This window comes from Leptopilina boulardi, unplaced genomic scaffold (assembly GCF_019393585.1).
Source record: "Leptopilina boulardi isolate dan_hultmark-lab unplaced genomic scaffold, ZJU_Lbou_2.1 LbouV2_302, whole genome shotgun sequence".
NCBI lineage: Eukaryota > Metazoa > Arthropoda > Insecta > Hymenoptera > Figitidae > Leptopilina > Leptopilina boulardi.
In genome coordinates this window covers 1092894-1114009 of record NW_026137866.1, presented here as the reverse complement: position 1 = coordinate 1114009, position 21116 = coordinate 1092894, and the positions used below count along the sequence as shown (strand labels likewise).

Sequence of the window (21116 nt, the reverse complement as noted above, 5' to 3'; positions counted from 1 at the left end):
TGCAGAGAGATAGGTGAGGGAGAGAGAAAGAGAGAGAGAGAAATGGTTTCGGGATCGATTTCCCAACTATACTCTCCCGTGACGTCACAAGCCGGGACTCGGCCAGGCAACACGGTCGAGATTGCGGTGTCATCAAACTATCTCATGTTTAAAAATTTTTATAATACATCTTTTTCTATTTTCCGTTAGTATAAATATTTTGACAAATTCGGACAAATTTTGTTTTCTGTTTAAAAAAAAAAAAAGATGGAAGAAAATTTTGTGAAAAAGAATAATTGTGTTGTTATATAATTGTGTGGAATAAGAAAGGTGCGTTTTCTTTAAAAAAAAAAAAAAAAAGAAAGAAAGGACGAGGGATGGAAAAATCGAAGAAAGTCGCGAAACAGGAGAAGGGGTGGAAATAAAAAGAGAATCACAAGTTTGCACTGCGAATCATAACGCGCAAAGAGAGAAATGTCAGTGAACTTCGAGCCGGCGCGATGAAGTTGAAAAGTGGTTGTTTCTATCGTGAAGAACGTATGGTGTCATGACCGCAAATTAATTTTGATTTGTCATTAATTTTTCTTTTCTTTTTTTTGTTTTACTGAATTTTTAGGCGGTTGTCTGTGTGTATATATATGAACATCTTGAAATAATATTAGGTATGTGATATCGTGTTTCAAGTCTGAGGTTGCGCGCAGCCTGCGACCGTAAAGTCTTAACCTCACATTTCCTCATTTTAGTCCTTTAAACCGGTGGTTGAGTGACAGCTGATCAGATGTGAGGTGATATACTTGGTTTGAGGAAATTTTCCTGTCATGAACAAGTAGAATTTTTGATATTTTAATTTTTAGTTTCGAATATTGGGAGTTAATTTTTTTTTGGGGCGTTTCCGGCACTTTTTTTTTCTTCTCGCAAGATTACCTCCTGCTCTATTTTCCTTCCATCCCCTCTGTGATTTCATCAACATATATATACCTACGTAGTTACAATTAGTTGTGTGACTATACGGAAAGTTAGTGTCCTGACGAATGTCGCAGGGAGTCAAGGTCGTAGCAGATACAAAAAAGAAAGGTTAGACGTCATTATAAACGCGTAAATTCAATAAATTATTTTACGTTTCATTTTTTTGGAGAAAAAAAAAAAATATTTTTTTAAGAGACATTATACTTTTTTCGTCGTCATTGTTTTTTTACCCTAAAAAATTTGTAGAACAATTTTGATTGAAAAATATATTTTCTACTATGTAAATTTATTTATTCATTGAATCGAGAAAATAAAAATTGTCTCGTGAATTGTTTAATTGAGAATATGAAATTAGGAATTTTTTTTGTTAAAGAAGAGATTTAAAAATTTTATTTTTGAAGAAAAAAAAGTAATTTGTGAATTGGATTTTTTTTAGAATTTGATTGCAATTAATTTCATCATACAATGTCTTAATGTAACAATTGTATTTCTTTATATTTAGTGTAAAAATTTAGCTTGTATAATTTTTATTTATAAACTTTCTGAAGTACCTGTCAATAGAATATTGCGTTTGGTGCTAATTGCCTCGTTAATTAATTTAACATCATCAGCTCTTGATCTAAATTCCAAGCAAATATAGCAACATTTTTTCTTTTAAGAATAATTTCCGAAATATTTCAGAAAAGTAATGTGTTAAAATAGCGAAAAATTTCTGAAATATTTAAGAAAATTAGAGAAATGAAAAAAGTCCATTTTTAACAGTTACAGCTCGAGTTCGGGTCAACGCCCAAATGAGAATGAAGCCAAGAGATAAGCTGTTAGAATTTAGAATAGCTGCATATATGAAAGAGAATTTTGAAAGAGTAAAAAAAAGTTTTTTTGCAGAATATATTTTGTTTTACAATAAATTAATAGTGAGTCATAAGTTTTAGAGAAGCTTTTATGGTAAAATGTACTTTTCGGAGGCACAGCTGTTTACATTCTATTTTATAGCGGTGCTCTACATTTTGCAAAATTATTGGCCTAGCTAATGAGGATTTTCACTAAATTATTCACCTGAATTTATACGTAAATTAGTGAATACACTTATACCATATACGGTTACCACGTTTACATATATATTGATAATTCTCTTCAAAGGTCTCTCTATCTCTTGGCTTTAAAATTCTCAAAATTTGCATTGACTCGAAATTTGTTATATTCGTTAGTTTTTATTATTATAAAACGATAAAAAATAACTACAAAGTTATGTCTCTTAAAAAAATTGCAATGAGAATGAAAATGTATTTTTTTACATTTAGAAAATATTTCTATGAAATGAAAAATAATTGTATCTGCTATGTCCTGTTATTGAAATTTTCAGAAGATTTTTCGTTGATGGCTCAAGTTCTTTTTAGATAAAAAAAAAATGGACAATTTCGTACGACGATGTAGAATCGCGTTTATACGAAAATACAATTCAATAAAGGAAATTTTCATATAATATTCGTTGATAAAGTGTATCAGATAATAAAAGTGATGTTATTTCAATAGAATCGTTAAAAGTAATTTGGAAAAATGTTAATACGGTGGAAGAGCAAGGATAAGAGTAGCAAGGGAGATGGAAGTGGCAGTAAAAGGAAACGAAAATTTGGTAGAGAAGGTAAAACATTTTTAATTGTTTTGCATCCAATTTTCTTTTTTTCATCATTCGTATATATAATTATTTGTACGACAATTATGATCGTAAAATGGTGTTGTAATTGTAGTTATTCTCATTATTTTTCTTCTATTTTTTACGAATTGTAAATAATTTCAATTTTTTTTTTAAAAAAGATTATCAAATTTTTATATTCTGGAGAAATAAATTTGAAATTTTTACAATCGTTTTAAATATCACAGCTTTTTTATTCACCTTTAGATTAATAAAATATCTGTTAGCGGGTCCAGGTCGCAATTAATGTCAAATATGTTAATTTATTTTTAATCAGCAAATTGTCGATTTAGTGTTTTTATCATTTATATTCGATAGCACGTCCTACTTATCCGAGACAGTAGGAAATTAATAATTGATTTAAAAAAAAAGTGGAGAGATGATTTTTTTTTTTTTTTTGACACATAAAATTATAATTACACTTTAGAAATGCAACACGTGCTTGCGCTTGCGCATCCAATTTTTGTTTTTCGCTTGTTTAACTTTTATCATTTTTGTCTAATTGAAAATGGCTTTTTGTTGTTTTTTTTTCTTCTCATATTATTTTATTTTTCGTCTATTTTCGCAAATTGCAATGCAATATGTGTTTATACATGATTTATATGATGACCTGTATTTTGTCGACGCCTCACCCTCTAGTGTCACATCAACAAAACTCCTGAGAGCAGTATGAAAACAACTGTTCGCTACGTAAGATCATATTAGCCCTACACTTCCGGTCGGTTTCAACCCTCGATAGGGTAGAAAATTGTTACAGTTGTTACGGGGGACAAAAAAATTTATTTATCTCATTTCAACCTCAATTGAAATTTTATCTTAATTTAAATGACATTAGTTTCTCTACAATTAAACATTTTTTTTACTTAAAGAAAAGTAAATTAAATTTTTTTTTTTTTTTATTATTCTATATAAGAATAATAATGAGATTTTATAGTTCTTGATAAGGAAAATTTATTAGTAATTGTTATCAAAAAAATTTTATTATTAAATTCTAATGAGAGAAATATTTGCAATGAATCGAGTTATTCATTAAAAGTCGTTGGAGAAAACGGATTTTTATCTGAAACATAAAATAATGCCTTGTCTGTTATGAATTAACGATTTTATACTTTAATAAAATTATATATGATTAGTATCATAAGATTTTAAATAGTCTTGTAATATTGGGACCAGTAACAAATTTTAACCGAAAATAATGTTCGTTTGTGATTCGTAAAACTAAGACGCGATTAATTTTTCAAGTAACGTTAAATTTTTCGTACGTTGCTTGAGTTTCATTAATAAGATGCGATTTGCCTGGAGACAATGCGTATCACTCGATGGTAAGAATTTTTTTTAGGAAATGATATGAAAGTTTTACACAGTAGTAAAAAATTATTTAACTTTAATCACAACTTGTAAATGGAAAAATGAAATTCATTAAATAATTAAATTCAATATATTAATGTAAAAAAATATTTCCATAGAAATGTTTTATTTAAATCAAATATAATTTATATTTGTCTCGAAAAAACCCTATGTATTTGTTTCAAATAAAAATTTTATTTGGCTTGTGTTGTTTGACACAAATAAAATTTATTTGGCTCTGAGACAAATATATTTATTTTCTGAATATATATAATATTATATACAATGATATACTTTTATAATATTTAGCTCAAAACTTATTAATATTAATTAATATTTCATTAACGAAATAAAATTTTGTTAATAAATTTTTTTCAAATAATATAAAACATTTTTCTCGCAGAGATATTTTATTGACAATATTTTCTTTTTTAGAAAAGAATTTGTTATTTTTAGTTTAAAAGATTTTTTGATCTAATAATTGAATTTTTAACTATTTCGTGTATTACACTGAAAAAACATTTATTTAATTCAAACAATCGGTTACTTGACTATTATCAAATAAATTTTTATTTGTATCAAATAATTATTTTTTGAGATTGTATTTGCTTTAAATAAAGAAATTATTGATTCGAATACAATTTATTTGATTTGAATAAAAATTATTTGATTCAAGTAAATATTTATTTAATAATAGTCAAGTAACCAATTATTTGATTCAAATAAATTTTTTTTCAGTGTAGCAAAAAATTAATTAAAAATGAAAGAAAAATTTTGTTAACTTATTTTTATAATTAACTAATAATAATTATTATTATTATATTTGCTGTTTAAAAATTTATCGAAGTAATAAATTTACCATACCGGCATGGTAAATATTAAAATTTAGTTTCTCAAAATAAAATTAAAATATAGAGGTTAGTTCAAGAAATATCAGAATATTCCTGTACATTCGAATTTGAAATTGTGAAACTAAAAGAATCCTTTTTTTGCGGAATGTCAATAAATAGGGAGATGACTAGAAAAACGGAAATAGAGAAAAATAGAGTCCGATTGTAAGAGGAAGCTTGTCGTTGGCTAGAACCGCACCCACTTTGGCTATCGACCCAGCCTCACACCCTTTACTTCATCACATATTAAACTCTTTCTATAAATCTTTAATTGTTAAAGTTGATCTGATATCTCATCTGAATGGACCTTAATATAATTTAAAAGTGCATTTTGATTCGATTGAAAATCGAAACTTGGTGTATCACACATATAGTTAAACGACATCTAGAAGAAAAAAATTTGAGCTATCACGAAAAGCTGACTAGTTCGCCACCAGGTGTCAGATTTTCCCGATCGCAGCATCCCCCACACACTAATAGACAGTGATGAGTAATCCATTTTTATAAAATTCAATAAGGATATCAATCAAAAAAAAACTTTTTTTTCGCATATCCTTTTATTTTATACAAGTCAGCTTAAAATTTAAAATTATAACTGGTAGATATATATCATCAGTTTTTCGTGAATTAAAAGAATAGGAATGTTATTTTTCTTGTTGAATAAGACAAAACCTTCAAGGTCGTGTATTAAACATGGATTTTTTTTTATGTACTAAAGATAGTATGAAGTAAACCGGAGTGCACTATATAATCAAGCGATTATCACGGTCTACTTTGCATCAATGCCTGTTATTTTACAACCTGTTTTATCGTTGATATAGTATCATTAAAAATAGAAATTAAAAAAAATAAATAAAAGAACTTCATTTATTTACTTGGTAAAATAATGAATATCCACTGGGTAATTTGAATTAATATTAAACTTGGCAATTTGCCATTTTATTATTCTCGCTTTTTCGTTATTCTATATATATATATGCGGTTGTATATTTGAAAATGACATGAAAAATCTGATAGCTCTGCAAATTAAAAAATCAAAAAGAAAAAAAAATTCATCATAGCGTTTGTATTTGTTTTTTTTTTAATACAGAAAAAAGCAAACAGAAAAGTTAACAAAAAATGAGAAAATAGTATAAATAGTCAGATTTTATTGTGTAATTTTTAAAAATCCCTTCAGGTATAAATGAGTATAAAAAAAAGTAATAGTAAAAAAATCTTTATTTAATATTTATTTCCGCTTTCATTTGCACATGAAGCTGAATTTTTAGAGATTTTTTAAAGCTATATAACATGAGATGAAAGTGATTGCAGTGCTCAATGGAATTTTTAAATATTTTTTAACAAACATATACTTCTTTTTAAAAAATCGGTCGGAAGATAATGATCATCAAAGAGTGTTCTATAAATTTTTTTTTATAGAAAACCATCTTGCGATATCTCAATACGATCCATATTAATTTTCAGTTGGTTAGAAACTAGTACGTTTCATACGACTAAATAGTATTTGAAATTTAATTTTTCGTAATTTATGATCCATTGTAGGTTGGAGGATAATGATTCTATCAAAAAGTGACCCATATATTTTTTGTAAAGTACTGTCTGGATATGACAGCCCTGCTATGCCTGAGAGTTTATCTCAAAAATTAAAAATTTTGATATTTTTTTTGTCCATTGTAGGTCAGAGGATATAACATTTGTCGTTATTATACTTAAATAAGGAAAAAAAATTACTATTTCACGTCCGCTTGATTATTAAGTCTCTTTCATCTTCTAAAACAATAACCTCGAGACTTGTTGCGTGATTGAAAATGTAATTATTGTTATCCAACACAATAATGTTGTTCTTGATTCAAATACACCTATTCAAATTTACATAAGCTTATGTCTGCTAATGAAAAGACATGACGACGTTAAATTGAATTGATTATGTTTCATTTAATTAACGATTTGTCCTGTGGAATATATATATAAACTTTTCCAACAATACTTCATATTTTAAGTATTATCTGAATGCTATTTGCCATTTGTGTCTGCAGCTTCTTCTATATCGTAAATAGAAATTCCAAAAGAACATTAAAATTTTGGTCAATATTGTTCATGCATAGAAAAAGTTTGCTGTGGCAGCGAACTACAGGGAAAAAAAGAAATTGCTTACAGATGATAACTTATGTTTGCTATCGGATTTATCAAAATTAGTAACCACATCTAAATTCTTTGCTATGAAAACGAAATAGTTTGCTATGATAAACAATATTAGTATTAATTTTTAAAAATTTACTGTCACAGCAAACCTTTTTGATTCCACTGTAAATTTGTTCGCTGTCTCTATATTAGCTAACGTAATTTGATGTGACAGCGAATAATTCGCTGCTACAGCAAATTTTTTTCTATGCGTGTGTTTGCTGTCACATCAAAGTACGTTAGCTAATACAGGGACAGCGAATAAATTTGTTGTGGGATCAAAAAAGTTTGCTGTGACAGTAAATGTTGAAAAATTAAGACTGATATTGTTTATCATAGCAAACTATTTTGTTGTCATAGCAAAGAATTTATATGTGGTTACTAATTTTGATAGATCCGATAGCAAACATCAGTTAGCATCTGTAAGCAATTCCTTTCTTTACGTGTTTTATTCTTTTGAGAATCTAAAAAAATCAAATACAGGAATATTATATGGTTCTTTTCTGTTTAGATCCATAATTTTGAATACATTATTATTAGTTATTTTTTAAATTGATGATGTTAGTTTAATAATCAATATACTATATATATGTAAATTGCATATGCAAATGAATAAGACATATATATTCTTCTGATGGTGACGAAAAGATCAGCGCAAGGGAAGTGAGCACTGGTTGGTTGCAAATGTTGGAGTGGGGGGAGCGCGGTAAAGTGTTGCGGGGGTGGTTTTAAAGGGGGTGACGACGGCAAACGAAGGACAATGTGCTATCGACAGTATACACACGGGCGTAGAGCGGCTCACGACGACGACGACGCTGCGCTATTTGTAAAATTGAAACTCGTGACGTATCTTTCTCAAAGATTTCCCGCGCGTTCACATGTTGACAATTTCTCATCTTGAAAAATTAAAAAAAAATGACATACAACGCATTTTTTTAAAAATGTATAAAAGCTCCTTTGAAAAAGCAATTCATTAACATCAGTGTTTTGTCCTTTGTAATTTTTTTTTTTCAATCAATCTAGAAAAATATATTCACATATATGTATTACATATTTTATAGAATATAATATTCTATATAGAATACAATATTTACTTTGTAAAATATACATGTATTTTATAGAATATTATATTACATAATATATATATCGAGAAAAATATTTTATTAAATCAAAACATCTCTGACAAAAGAATGAGAATTTAATAGAATAGGAAATTGAAAATTTATATAAAATATTTTACGTTCGTATTTTTTAAAATCAATTTTTATTCTTTGGAGAAAAATTGTATTTTCTTTGGTAGGGAATATACTCAAAAGATATATAAATGAAGAAGATGTATTTGCATATATATACAAATACTATTTTCATTGATAATATAACTAAATTGTGTGTCTATTATTAAATGTCCAATTACTCTATGGGCTAATTAATATTACATTTAATAAAACGCATTTCAATTAAATTGAATGAAATGATTTGAGGAATTGTATCTCGCACGTGAACTGCGTAATGTATATATTGTTTTTGTTCATTTCCTGTGAGACTTGAACCATTTCATTATTATTGTTCTTTTGGAATGAAATATTTGAAATTTATTCTGAGAACATTTTCCAATATTTCTTTTTCCTCTTTTCTTCTTCTTCTTCTTCTTCTTCTTCTTCTTCTTTTTTTTGTTAATCCTTGTCTCTTATTGCGTTGTAAATATTCTTCTGCCTTATATAAAATTGCTTTGACAAGTCATGAAATATATATATAAAGTTTCTATTTAGAAACTATAAAACGTAACTGGTATATATATAAGCATATTTAAGCTTTAAGAAGATTCGGTTTTATTTTCATTTTTCACATATCTTTGATATTTCATCTTTTTGTATTCCTCTCAAAGTAAAGGGAAATTCCAGACTTATTTACCAGTTGCATCTCTTGTTGATTTTTCTTTATATCAAAAATATTGTTTAGAAAAAATGGAATGGGATCAATAAAAACATGTTTTTATATAAAAAAAAAACATTTTTTTTTTTTTTAACAAGAAGAATTTTTTATCAAAAAACAATATTTTTTTTAATGCTTTATCAAAAACAAATGTTTTGTGTTGTTTGTGTGAAACGAAAATTTGATTTGTCGAAAATTGAAAAGTTTTAATCATTTGTCAGTCGTAAATTTAAATTTAATAGTTTGCTATTCATTGATGTCACTTGTGTGTTTGTAAATGTAGAAGTGGTTCTATATAGTTCTTGTTCTATATGGTTTGCTTAATTAGAGCCAATCTCTAGGGAGATACCTCGTCTGGATACTTGGACTTCCATCCCTAAATCTTTGAATCTTTCCCCTCATTCAAAATATATTTATTTCAAATTTCGTCTTCTTCTTCTTTTTTTTACATATAAAATTTAAAAACTCGAAAGACATTAATTTAAAGTTTTTCTATTAAGCAAAATACTTTTATGACAGGAAAATCTTATCATTTTCTATATATCGAAAGTTTTCTCTCAAGAAACTATTTGTCGAGATGAAATTTCACAAGTCGTGGAATTTATATTTGTGGAAGGGGATGTATTATTGGTTCTCATTTTGATAAGTGATCCACCTAAAAACTTGTTTTCTTTGTTCAAGGATTATTTTTGCTTTATGAAGAGAGGAAATTTTTGTAATATACGATTGAGAAAAATTAAAAACTTTTTGCTGCAAATCTTCAACTCTGAAGATCTTGAATTTTCATTGATTTTCGTGAAAGCAAACCAGCCGCGACTTTAATGCACATGCGCAAATAAGCAGGGATGGTACAATTAGGTCATGTACCTTTGAACTAGTGAACGACTGTTATTTTATGACGTCAAGCATTTTCCGTTTACACGTTTTCTGTTTATAATTAATCTTTTGAGATTTACATATTCCCTTGAGATTTTCATGTATATGTATACATATTATCTGTTTTTCTTTCTCGTATGTTTAAAGATTCTCAAGAGACTTACTTTTGGTCTTTTTCTTCTTCTTCATCATCTTCTTCTTCTTCTTCCTCTTCTTTTCTATAATGTTTATTTTTCTTGAAGCCACTTATGGTTTTACGAATATTGCACTAGTAACGTTTGATCATAAACGTATACAAAAAAATAAAAAAAAAAATTCCTCCAAGTCCTTTTCAATATAAAAGTTGTAGTTTTTTTTTAAATTATTTAAAATTGTAAGACATTTTTTTTTATAAACAATTTTTAGTTTAAAAAAATTATTAATTTTTTTTAAATTCGTTATCACAAAATTTTAATTAATATCGAAGGGATTGATTTTAATGAAATGTTTCATTGATTTGAAAAATTATAATGTAATTCTTCTAAACAATTTGTCAAAAAAAATTTTTTGTAGGCATAAACAGATCTCAAAAAGAAAAAATAGAACTTAATGGATAACATGACGTTTACAAATTAAAAGTCAATCAAAGTCAAAACTGAAAATGTGTAGCAAATGCAGTGAATGTTGTCAAGCGCGACATAGTAGTGTTGATACAAGTCCTACACCCGATACCAATTCCGAGTCGTCAGGTAATTTTTAATTAAACGATTTTTTTTTCTTGCCATTTTATAAAGACATTTTATAAAAATGTGAATTTAATTGAAACCTTCTTATAAAACAATTTTTTATTTTTCTTTATTTATTTATATTTCCAATTACTTTTTACTTTTTTTTATTTTTTATTTATTTTTTATTTACTATTTCTTTTATTTTTTTTTATTAGTTATTTTTGTAAATATTTTTTTTTGTGAATATTAAAAATATTTGTTTGGTGGCGTCGTAATTAGTATATACGTTAGACAATTTGTCTCATACAAAGTATCTAGGTTATATTAAGTATGTCATTCTATGAAGACTAGATTCTTGTATCCCTTGAATGTGAGAGAAAAGGGGGACGCTAGGGGGGTAAAAACATGAAAGCATCCGTGCACATCTTTAGAAATTCACATGTGCACGCATAAATTATAACCCTCTTCTCTTGCAAGACAAACTCATTTTTGAGTTCATCCTCACGCCTCACTTTAATGCGTGAGGGGTGGTGGATGAATTGCACGAAAAAAAAAGATCGTTCCGTATTTACTGCGCACTAATTTCAATTTGTCCAAACGTCTTGAAATAATGACATTAAAAAAATACTCCATTTTTTAAAAAGATTACCAAACAAATCTTTGATTGGTTTATTAAATAATTCAATCAAATTTTACCTAAAATTAATTTTTTTTTCTCTATTGTGATTATAAACAAATGTACGTCATTTCATTATTCATCGATTTTATATTCATTTAGAACATAAAAAATAAACATTTTACTTATTTAATAATAATTGTTAATTAATTTGACAAATTAATAATTGTTATAATAATCATATAAAAAATTCTAATGGAAATGTTTATTTTTTTTTTGTTCTAGAAGAAGAATGGAATCCAGATGGTAAAGGACGTCAAGGAAATGATATCGGTGAGTTGTCATTGTATAATTACTTTTTTTTTATAAATTTATTAATTATTTTGTATGACAAATATTTGTTATAAAAATAATTTTTAAAAATAATTTTTATGTGGGGTGGAAGGAATCGTGCGACAGGTTTATGGTTCATATAGTTCGTTTTGATTTTACGTTATATTCAAATTTCTTTCCGATTTATAGTTGTAATAAAATTTTTTTTTTAGTCAACTTTTTTCGAAAAAAAAAAAAATTTATTTCGAGAGAAGGGGGAGGGTATTTTTTTTATCCCCATGATAAATAATTTATATTTGAATCTAATTTTAATTGAAGGGATAAATATAGACTTAACATTTTTTTTTCTTTCTTGAAAAGGTATTATAAGCTTAACTTAACCCCTGAAATTGTTAGAACCTTTGATGGGTTTCCAAGTTCACATTTCACCTTTTCTCTTGTTGTGTGTCACCCCTCTTTTTATCTATATATATACATATATATTGGAAAGTCCGATAGACGTATTTCGCAACTGATACAAAATAATGCCAATATCAACTAGTTTTTAACTTCCGTTGCGTGTCAAGAGAAAAAAGCAAAGAAATAAAATTTATTGCATGCTACACCGGATCATATTGATAGGGGAATATATGTCATCTTGAATTGAATTCCATAGTTGTATATTATTTCATATTTCTTTTTTTTTTTTTTTTATCCGTAGAGAAGAGATTTTAACGATTTTAACGCGTTCTCAGTTATAAAACGAAGAATTTTTTTCCATTCATTGTTTTTTGTGTATAAATCGTTGAAATAAAATAGGATCAAAAGAAAGTTTGAAATCCCGATGAGATAAAGATAATCCTCCTCATTTTCTTTTTTTTTTATTTTTTTTACTACAAATGAAATCTCTGTGGACTGCTTTTGTTAAAATTGTTCTGTACAATTTCCCCCGAGATTATCGCAAAGAGAATAAAATATAAATTTCAAGTATATAAGTATATGCTAAATAGCATCGTCATTGTTGTGATAATTGTCCCAATTATTGTGCGCTCGTAAAATTCTATATTTTTACTTTTTGGAATAAGAATCCATTTTTCTAAAAATATTCCAAATGGGGAAAATTCCATTTTAATATTGAAAATTAGGAATTAGTTTGGAATATCGTAGGAATATTAGAAAAAAGTTATGGAATATTCGACTTTTGTATATTTCTTTCGAATATTTCTTTTGGTATATTTTTGAAAAGAGATAGTTTTTTGTTTTGTTAATTAAACATTAAAAGTTTCTTTTTTTTATTTACAATTGCAAATACAGTCTGTGTAAAGAAAAAGAATCTTATCTTTTAACTTTTTTTTCTTCTTTTAAAAGCCAATGTAAAATATTTGTTGAAGATAAATAAGAGTTAAGAGTTGAAAAATTGTATTTGAAACGAATTGATGTTTATGACTGAAAAGTTGACCAAAATACAATTAAATTATTGTTGCTTTTTATTGCCGCGCTCTCTTTAATAAGTTACTCACCACTTTAATGGGCTCAACTATGGTATTATCATCTTTACAGACATGAATATAATATATAAATATATCTATAGTGTGACCAAAAATAAACGTGACCAGAAAATTGAGATTATATATATATATACACGTTTAACATTAAACTCACGTTTTCGTGTTGTTCTTTTACCATCATCACGGAAACATGTGTTAAATTGTATATAAGCAACAAAATTGCCTATTCCTTGTTACTCTTCAACGTGTATACATATATATAAAATGTGGTTTTATATACTGTTAGTTTTACAAGCTCAAAACCGTTTTTGCTTATTTTCTTATTTTCTTCATTTACTAGCCAAATTCCTTTCCTATTTTTTTTTTTTTCTTTGCGATTCAAATAATTTCGATTTTTTTTTTTATGCTTTACTAAAGGAATTCAGCTTTCGAATTAATAGGTCATAGAGGGAATTAATTGAAGAAAAAAAAATTACCCATGACCCTTTGCCAATTTTTTTTATTGTTGCAAAGACCCCCCCATTTGATTCAATAGCTCTTTACAAGCCGACGCTCAAAAAGCATTTATTATTCTCGGGCGTGTTAAAAAATATATATTGTATAGGGGGTCGAATTACCTTTGAAACTTCGAAACCGGAAATAATTATGTACTTAAACTTTGACTATTGCTGATAATAATGATTAGAATATTAAAAAAAAATACCATGTTCTGTAATGTGAGGAAATATTTATGTAAATCAAAGGAAAGTACCATAGTAGACTAATTCTCTAAATCTGAATTAGTAAAAATGTTTACTAATTTGAATTAGTGACTCACTTTTTTGCTTCTCAATTAGTAAAATTCTACTAATTATTAGTAACTTTTACTAAAAATTAGTAAAATTTTACTAATTCAGAAGCAAAAAGTGTGTCACTAATTCAAATTAGTAAACATTTTTACTAATTCAGATTTAGAGAGAAAGGAATATTTTTCGAAATATTCCAAAAAAGTATTCGATTATTATCCTATAGGGAAATATAATATTTTGGAGAAACATTTCTTTAATATAGCCTTTAGGAATATTTTAAATAATTTTTAATATTATTCCAAAAGAATATTCCTTTAATATCCTTCGGAAAATATACTTTTTGAAATTTTTCACAATATCGCTTTAATTTAAAATAATTAACATTCTTACGATATTTCGGACAATATTCCAAAGAAACATTCCTGTAGTATTCCAAAGGAAATATGGAAATTATTGGTTCAAATAGAAATTTATTTAATTCAAATTAAAAATTATTTGGTTCAAGTAACTGATTATTTGAATGAAATAAATTTTTCTTTTTCCGTGTATATAGGGAATTCCGCCTCCTACACCTCATTTATCAATAAAGTAACTCGATGGATGAATTGCTGCAAAAATAGATTAAGACTTTAGACCCATGAATTGAAACCGGAAGTTCCTGGTTCCACCCAGTCGTGAACTTAAATTAGACGAGAACGCTCTTTAGACTTGCATCTGCTTGAAACAACAATTTCCTTATTGATATTTTCTATTAGTTTTGAGGGACTTGAATTGTTTTAAATAATTTCATGCATCCTGTATATTGTAATAATTTAGCATCAAGGGGGGGGGAAGAAGAGTAAGCATATATATATATATATACATAAAGGACATTGAACCATATAATCTGTTACTTTTGCGGAAATTGAAATTTCTAAGAGCACCATAGTGATCATGCGTCGAATTTGCACAATAAACTAGAGTCGCACTCTGACGGATGCCGGGTGAAATAGCTTCAAGTTCCTTCAATAGGTTCGCCACACCCTGTCGCTGGACCGGTCTCCTATAAAATTTTCAAAATTCAAGGACTTTATTGTTTTTTTTCCGTATGGATAAATAATTATTAAACTGTTTATTTATCAATAATTTTGATTGTTTAAAATTTTTGTTAATATTTGTTTTTGATGTATATATACATATATAGGTGTATATTTATTATATCTATAGATATATAGAAGGCGGCTATGTCAATGACACGCGGCGACACGAAGCGGTCCGTCAGACAACTAATATTGATTATAAAACCGTGGTCGTGTGTCGACGATTTTTTTCTCGCCGCTCAGCCTCCCGGCAGTGCACGCGACGGAAACTGTGACAAGTTGGCCCTTTAAATTTTATATATTAAAAATTATTTACACACTGGATTTTAATTTTTAATTGAAATTATCAGTGGTTGTTTATTTTTTTTTTATTATTATTATTGTTACTCACATGTAACGTCTTTTTGCTCGTCTTTGATAGAAAGGCAAACGCTCACTGCTTCAGACATGTAAGTCAATTTACGAGACTGTAATCATGTATACGGCTTTAATTCAAGGTTTCTTTTTTTTTCCTTGCATTTTACTCCTTTGGAGAATTTTTTTTTACACACGCAAACTGTGTTAAATGAAAATAATATGTTTTATGTGTTCGTATATATATATATATGTGTGTGTGTATTAAGACGAGATACTATTTTTGGATGAGTTCTATTTTATGCCGACACTAAAAACCATAATCTATAACAATTACAGTAGTTGTAGAATTTTTTTGTTTATTAGTGAAATCTTTTCTATTTTATTAATATAATTTGTTACTAAACGAGTTTCTGTTAATTGTTTCGCATTTCTTGTATTTTCGATTGTAAAATAGTACATTGAAAAAAAAATTTATTTGATTTAAATACTCGATTACTTGACTATTATCAAATAAATATTTACTTGAACCAAATAATTTTTATTTGAATTATAAATACTCTCTAAATCTGAATTAGTAAAAATGTTTACTAATTTAAATTAGTGACTCACTTTTTGCTTTAGAATTAGTTAAATTTTACTAATTGTTAGTAAAAGTTACTAATAATTAGTAAAATTTTACTAATTCAGAAGCAAAAAGTGAGTCACTACTTCTAATTAGTAAACATTTTTACTAATTCAGATTTAGAGAGTAAATTGTATTTGAACTAATAATTTCTGTATTTGAAACAAATAACATCTCAAATAATAAATTATTTGATACAAATAAATATTTATTTGATAATAGTCAAGTAATCGAGTATTTGAATTACATTTTTTTTCAGTGTACTTTCGAATATAAAATGCAATTTTATTTTTTTTTCTATCGAGAAAAATTTTTTTTTATAATAGAATAAATATTTTTAAATATTGTAGAGCATTTTTAGAAAGTAAAATATTATTTTTGGAACATAAAATGTTTTAGAATGGAAAACTATAAAACACTTTTCTAATAAAAACATACGACAGTTTTAAGTGTAAAACACTATTTTCTAAAAAAAAATTGTCATTTGGAAAATACGAGTTTCGAACTTAAACAATGCTTTTTCAAAAGCATTAAAATACAAAATTCTATTTTCTAATGTAAATTATTTTTTTTTTTCTCTCCAGAAAATGACTCTTGATGTTTTGCTTTTTATTTAAATGACTGAAATCAAATTCAATTACCCTCGGAAGTACTGTACATGTTGAGTAATTTAGTTTTTATGCACTGCAGCTCATAGAGGGGAAGGTATATAATAAAATAGTAAAGACGTTGTTTTCTTGGCTTTTATTTTTCTGCACAGCTTGAATATTTTTCAAGAACAAAAAAAAATACACATATAGAAACAAGTAGTATATAAATTTTTTAGTGAAAATATTTCGAATGAAAAACTAAAATTTGCTTCTCATAAATTTCAGTTATATGACAGAATTATATAGTTTTATATGAATTGAATTCATGAAAATTTATTTTCAGTTTCATTCATCATTTTTTGTCTTTTATTGAAAAAATTTATATATATATGGCACGTGTTTATTATACAGTATATAAATAATATGCATATATATATATATGTTACAAATGATGACAAATGTGTATAAATTATTTACATATATGTGTGAGAAATATTGTGCCATGGAAAAAATTTTTGCATTATATTTATGTGAAAAAATGGAGAAATTTTTTTTTGTGGGTATTTGTGCAGAAAAATAAGAGAAGACTTAGCGTTTTAAATTCACATGAATCCCATTTTCTGCATTTTAAATTCAGACAAATTAAGCGCGGTATTTAAATGTTATGATATAATGAAACTCATTATAATGATAATTTCGCGCTTACGATTTTACTACTTAAATAAATAAATTTTTTTTTAAATTCTTAATTTCACAGTAAATTGTGGAGTATTATTCTAATATAAAAATATGTATTAAAATAAGATGCAATGCTTTAATCATTAAAATAAATACGAAAAATTAAATTGCCCAAAAAAATAAACTTAACTTTTTCACAAATTAGAAATTAAATCGAAAAAATTTATTTTAATCTTTTATATTTAATCTGTAATGATTTTTTTAATATCTCATATTTTATTGTGAATAAACCTTGATTAGAATAAAATTAAATATTTTGTTCAACTACTTTTTTTTCTTTTGATATTTTTAAAATATATTTTTTAAATTCGAATGATTTTTTGTATTCAGAATTTTTATGGATAAAATATTTCTTTTTCAAAAACATCTTGAACAAGTTATATAGCTGTGTGAGTTTTTGCATAATTGTATTCAGCCCATAAAGTTATATAACCGCAATGCTTTTCTTATATGCGAACAAGCGCGTCGAGTTGCTAATTACCATGAAAGCCCATTTCGCTAGATTTTTTTCATATATACATATATATATAAGACTTGAATAATTTTTTTTCAAATTTGCATGTAAAATTTTGGTGTATTGAATTAATATGAAGTTGTATTGTAATTTTCTTTGTCGTGAAAAAAAAATTTAGTATATCGAACGACTATTGAAAAATAAAAAAAAAATTCATAATTAATTTGTACATCCACTCAAAAAAAAAAAAAAACGGAGCTTGAAACATCAGACAGACTTATATTATTAATTGGATACGCACTTGGCAATGCAAAGGGGGAAGTAAATGGTCTCTGAAGAAGGGATCACTATTACGCGGCAGGGTCGAAAGGGTTCAACTCAAGGAAGGGGGGATTCTTTACCACTTTCTATTGTGGCATCATTGTTGACGATTTGATATATAGTCTTATTACAAAAAGAAGTCTTTAGAGGACACTTTTTTTTTTTAATGACAGTTTAAATATCATTTTGACGTGGTTATTAATTTTTAAAAAATTTTTATTTCATCTCAAATTTTTGTATGAAAAAATTGTTGAAATAATAAATAATTATAATTAATGAGAAAAAAAAAATTGAAAAGCAATTGATTTTAATGGTTGAAAACTGATTTCAGGCGGAACCGGAAGAACGGAGGGTGAAGGTGCGAACGACCTCAGTAGATGTGGAAGTGGTGGTGGAGGAGGAGGTTTTGGGGGTGGGACCAGGGGCTCCAGTATTTCAGGAAGTGGAGGTGGGAGTCGTTCAAGGGACGAACCTCGAAGGCATACCCTCAGCGGCGATCATCAGCCGTCCTTACATCACCAATTCAATTCTACTCAACAAATTCATCCACTCCATCCACATCATCTACCAACAGCTCATAGCCAATACGGAACGCTAACTGGTCGACACACAATGGATCTTGAGGTATATATCTCAATTCCATTTATTTTCAAATGCAAAGAAAAAAAAAGTTCAAAATCAATATCACGATTTTATCCTTTCACATATTTATAATATTTATCATCTCGATAAATGGGAAATTGAATCCTTTATATTTTAGCATGTTGAATTTCTTTATTTGGTTTTCTTAATGGTAAATTGATTAAAATTTTTTAAATATTTTTTTATTTGAAATTAAAATTATTAGAAATTAAGTTTTATAGAGAACAAAATTCGATTTACCATTTAAAGGACCTATTTTTTTGATATAAATGTTTATTTTATTTTTTAATATCCATTTTTTGTTTTTACAAATATGAGAATGAATTTTGAATGATGTAATATATTTTTCTCATCAATATTTTAACCTGTTATTTATGTGTACCTTTTGTGTGACTCTTGCTAACAGATGGGGACCAAATCTCGACAGAGAAAGGTAATTTTTCTTGAACCTTTTCTAATTTTCTAAATTAAAAATTGTTCCTAGCATGTGAATTTATTTTTTAAAAATAATTTTTCGTTTGTAAATAATAATTAAAATTGTAAAATAAAATACATTAATTATATAGGTAATTTAAATTTAAACAATTTATAAATTTGTAAATAGATCCGTTTAGTAAAATTTACAATCTGTATTGTAAATTGCAATATTTACGATTGTAGAAGTGATATTTTTTTTTTTTAGTAATTTGAAGATTTAAATGAATTTTTTAATTTACAGGCACCCTTGCCACGAGGTTATCCACCACCCTCAACAGCGATGTTGTTTGATGATGATCCGGGCATCATGTCCGAAGTGGAGACATCCAGTACCGGTTTTCGAAGGGGTGGTAAACAACGAAGCAGCTTGCCCGTTGTGCGAACTCCGAGTAAAACTTTAGAACGACCATTAGGTAAAGAAAACTACAATAATTGGGAATTTTTATTTTTAATATGGTATTATTAAAAAAAAATTTGTATTTTCAAAAGTTTTATTAGAGTCTTAAAAATCAATTTGAGTAAGATTTAGTAGTAATTTTAAAGTATTTTAAAATATTTTAGTAGTGAAATTGAGCTTTAGTCAGACAAAAAATTTCGTTATTAGTAAGAAAAGTTTCAATTTGAATTTTTGTACTTTTAGTATCAGTAGTGAAATAAATTTTTATCTAGATAAGGTAACAAGTAGTAAAAGGCAGTATAGTCAGACAAAAAAAATTTTTGTACATATTAATTTAGTATTAAAATAGTAAAAATTAGATTTAGACAGACAGAATTATAAAAATTCTCGTAACAATTTCTTCTGTCAGAAGTAAAAATTATTTTTAGTCAGACAGAAGTGTATATATTTTTGTAATTTGTGTCAGTTTTCACCAAACAACAGTTAATTTTTGTCAGTAGTAAAAGTCAATTTTTAGTCAGGCAGAATCTTTAATTTTTCTGCAATAAAGATCAGTTTTTGCCAGACAACTGTTTATTATTGTCAGTAGTAAAAATCAGTTTTTAGTCAGACAGAATCGTTAATTTTTTTAGCAATAAAGATCAGTTTATAGTCAGACAAAATAAAAAATTTCTTAGGTTTTGTATCAATATAGTAGAAGTCAATAATTAAATAATTTTAATGTATTAGTAGTGAAATTCAGTAGTAATAAACAGTTTTAGTCAGACATTACCGTAAAATGTTATTTAGTATCAGTAGTAGAAATAAATTTTAGTATTTTTCAGTAGTACAAGTCGGTGATTGGTCATACAAAAAAATATAAATTATAATTTTTGTATCAGTAGAAAAAGTCAATTTCAGTCAGACAATGTATTAAGTATTAAGTTTCATAATTATTTCAAACAGAACTGTATCAATTGTAATTTTTTTGTAATTTTTTATCATTAAATATTTGTAATTTTATCAGTAGTAAAATCAAGTTTTGCTCAAACAGAACTTAAATTAGTTTAATTAATTGTAATTGTTGTTGTAATTTTATTATCAGTAGTATAAATATATATGAATTTGAAAATTTTTTTATAGCACTAATAATAATTAATTTTTCTTAAATTTCAGGACTGGTATTCCTGCAATATAGAAGTGAAACAAAACGAGCATTACTTCCCAACGAGATTACAAGTATAGATACAGTAAAAGCATTATTTGTCAGGAGTTTTCCAAAGCAACTTACCATGGAATATTTAGACAGTCCTCATGTTAAAGTTTATATTCACGACAGCAGCAAGGATATGTTTTACGAACTTGAAGACTTAAGGTACAGGTAACATAAAATTGTATCTTATAATTATTTTCATTGATCAATTTTATAATTGTGAAAAAAATTTTTCAAATAATTTCACCTGTTTTATTTTCAGATCACATCTGAGAGACATTAGAGATCGAAGTGTGCTAAGATTATTTGAAAGTTCGGATGGAATGCCAGGACCTCTTGGTCCTGCGGGTGGTGCTGGTCTTCCACCTCATTGGGAAGATCAAAGTTACTTCAGCGAACCCGAATTTGACAGTGAATTTCAACATCAGCACATTCACAAATCAAAGGTTAGT

General features: G+C 26.7%; 1 protein-coding gene across 16 annotated transcripts in view; it reads left to right on the top strand.

Annotated features, from left to right (window-relative positions):
- Window positions 1-21116, top strand: part of LOC127282887 (uncharacterized) — an 85649-nt gene that overhangs the window by 10368 nt on the left and 54165 nt on the right. For 12 of the 16 annotated variants that reach the window (XM_051307459.1, XM_051307462.1, XM_051307463.1 and 9 more), the window contains exons 3-8: window positions 11473-11520; window positions 18288-18580; window positions 19005-19031; window positions 19317-19488; window positions 20628-20832; window positions 20927-21110. In XM_051307459.1, coding sequence (XP_051163416.1) covers window positions 11473-11520; window positions 18288-18580; window positions 19005-19031; window positions 19317-19488; window positions 20628-20832; window positions 20927-21110 — 929 coding nt within the window. The remainder of the gene's footprint in view (window positions 1-11472; window positions 11521-18287; window positions 18581-19004; window positions 19032-19316; window positions 19489-20627; window positions 20833-20926; window positions 21111-21116) is intronic. The other 4 variants (XM_051307467.1, XM_051307452.1, XM_051307455.1 and 1 more) reach the window with 3 other exon arrangements.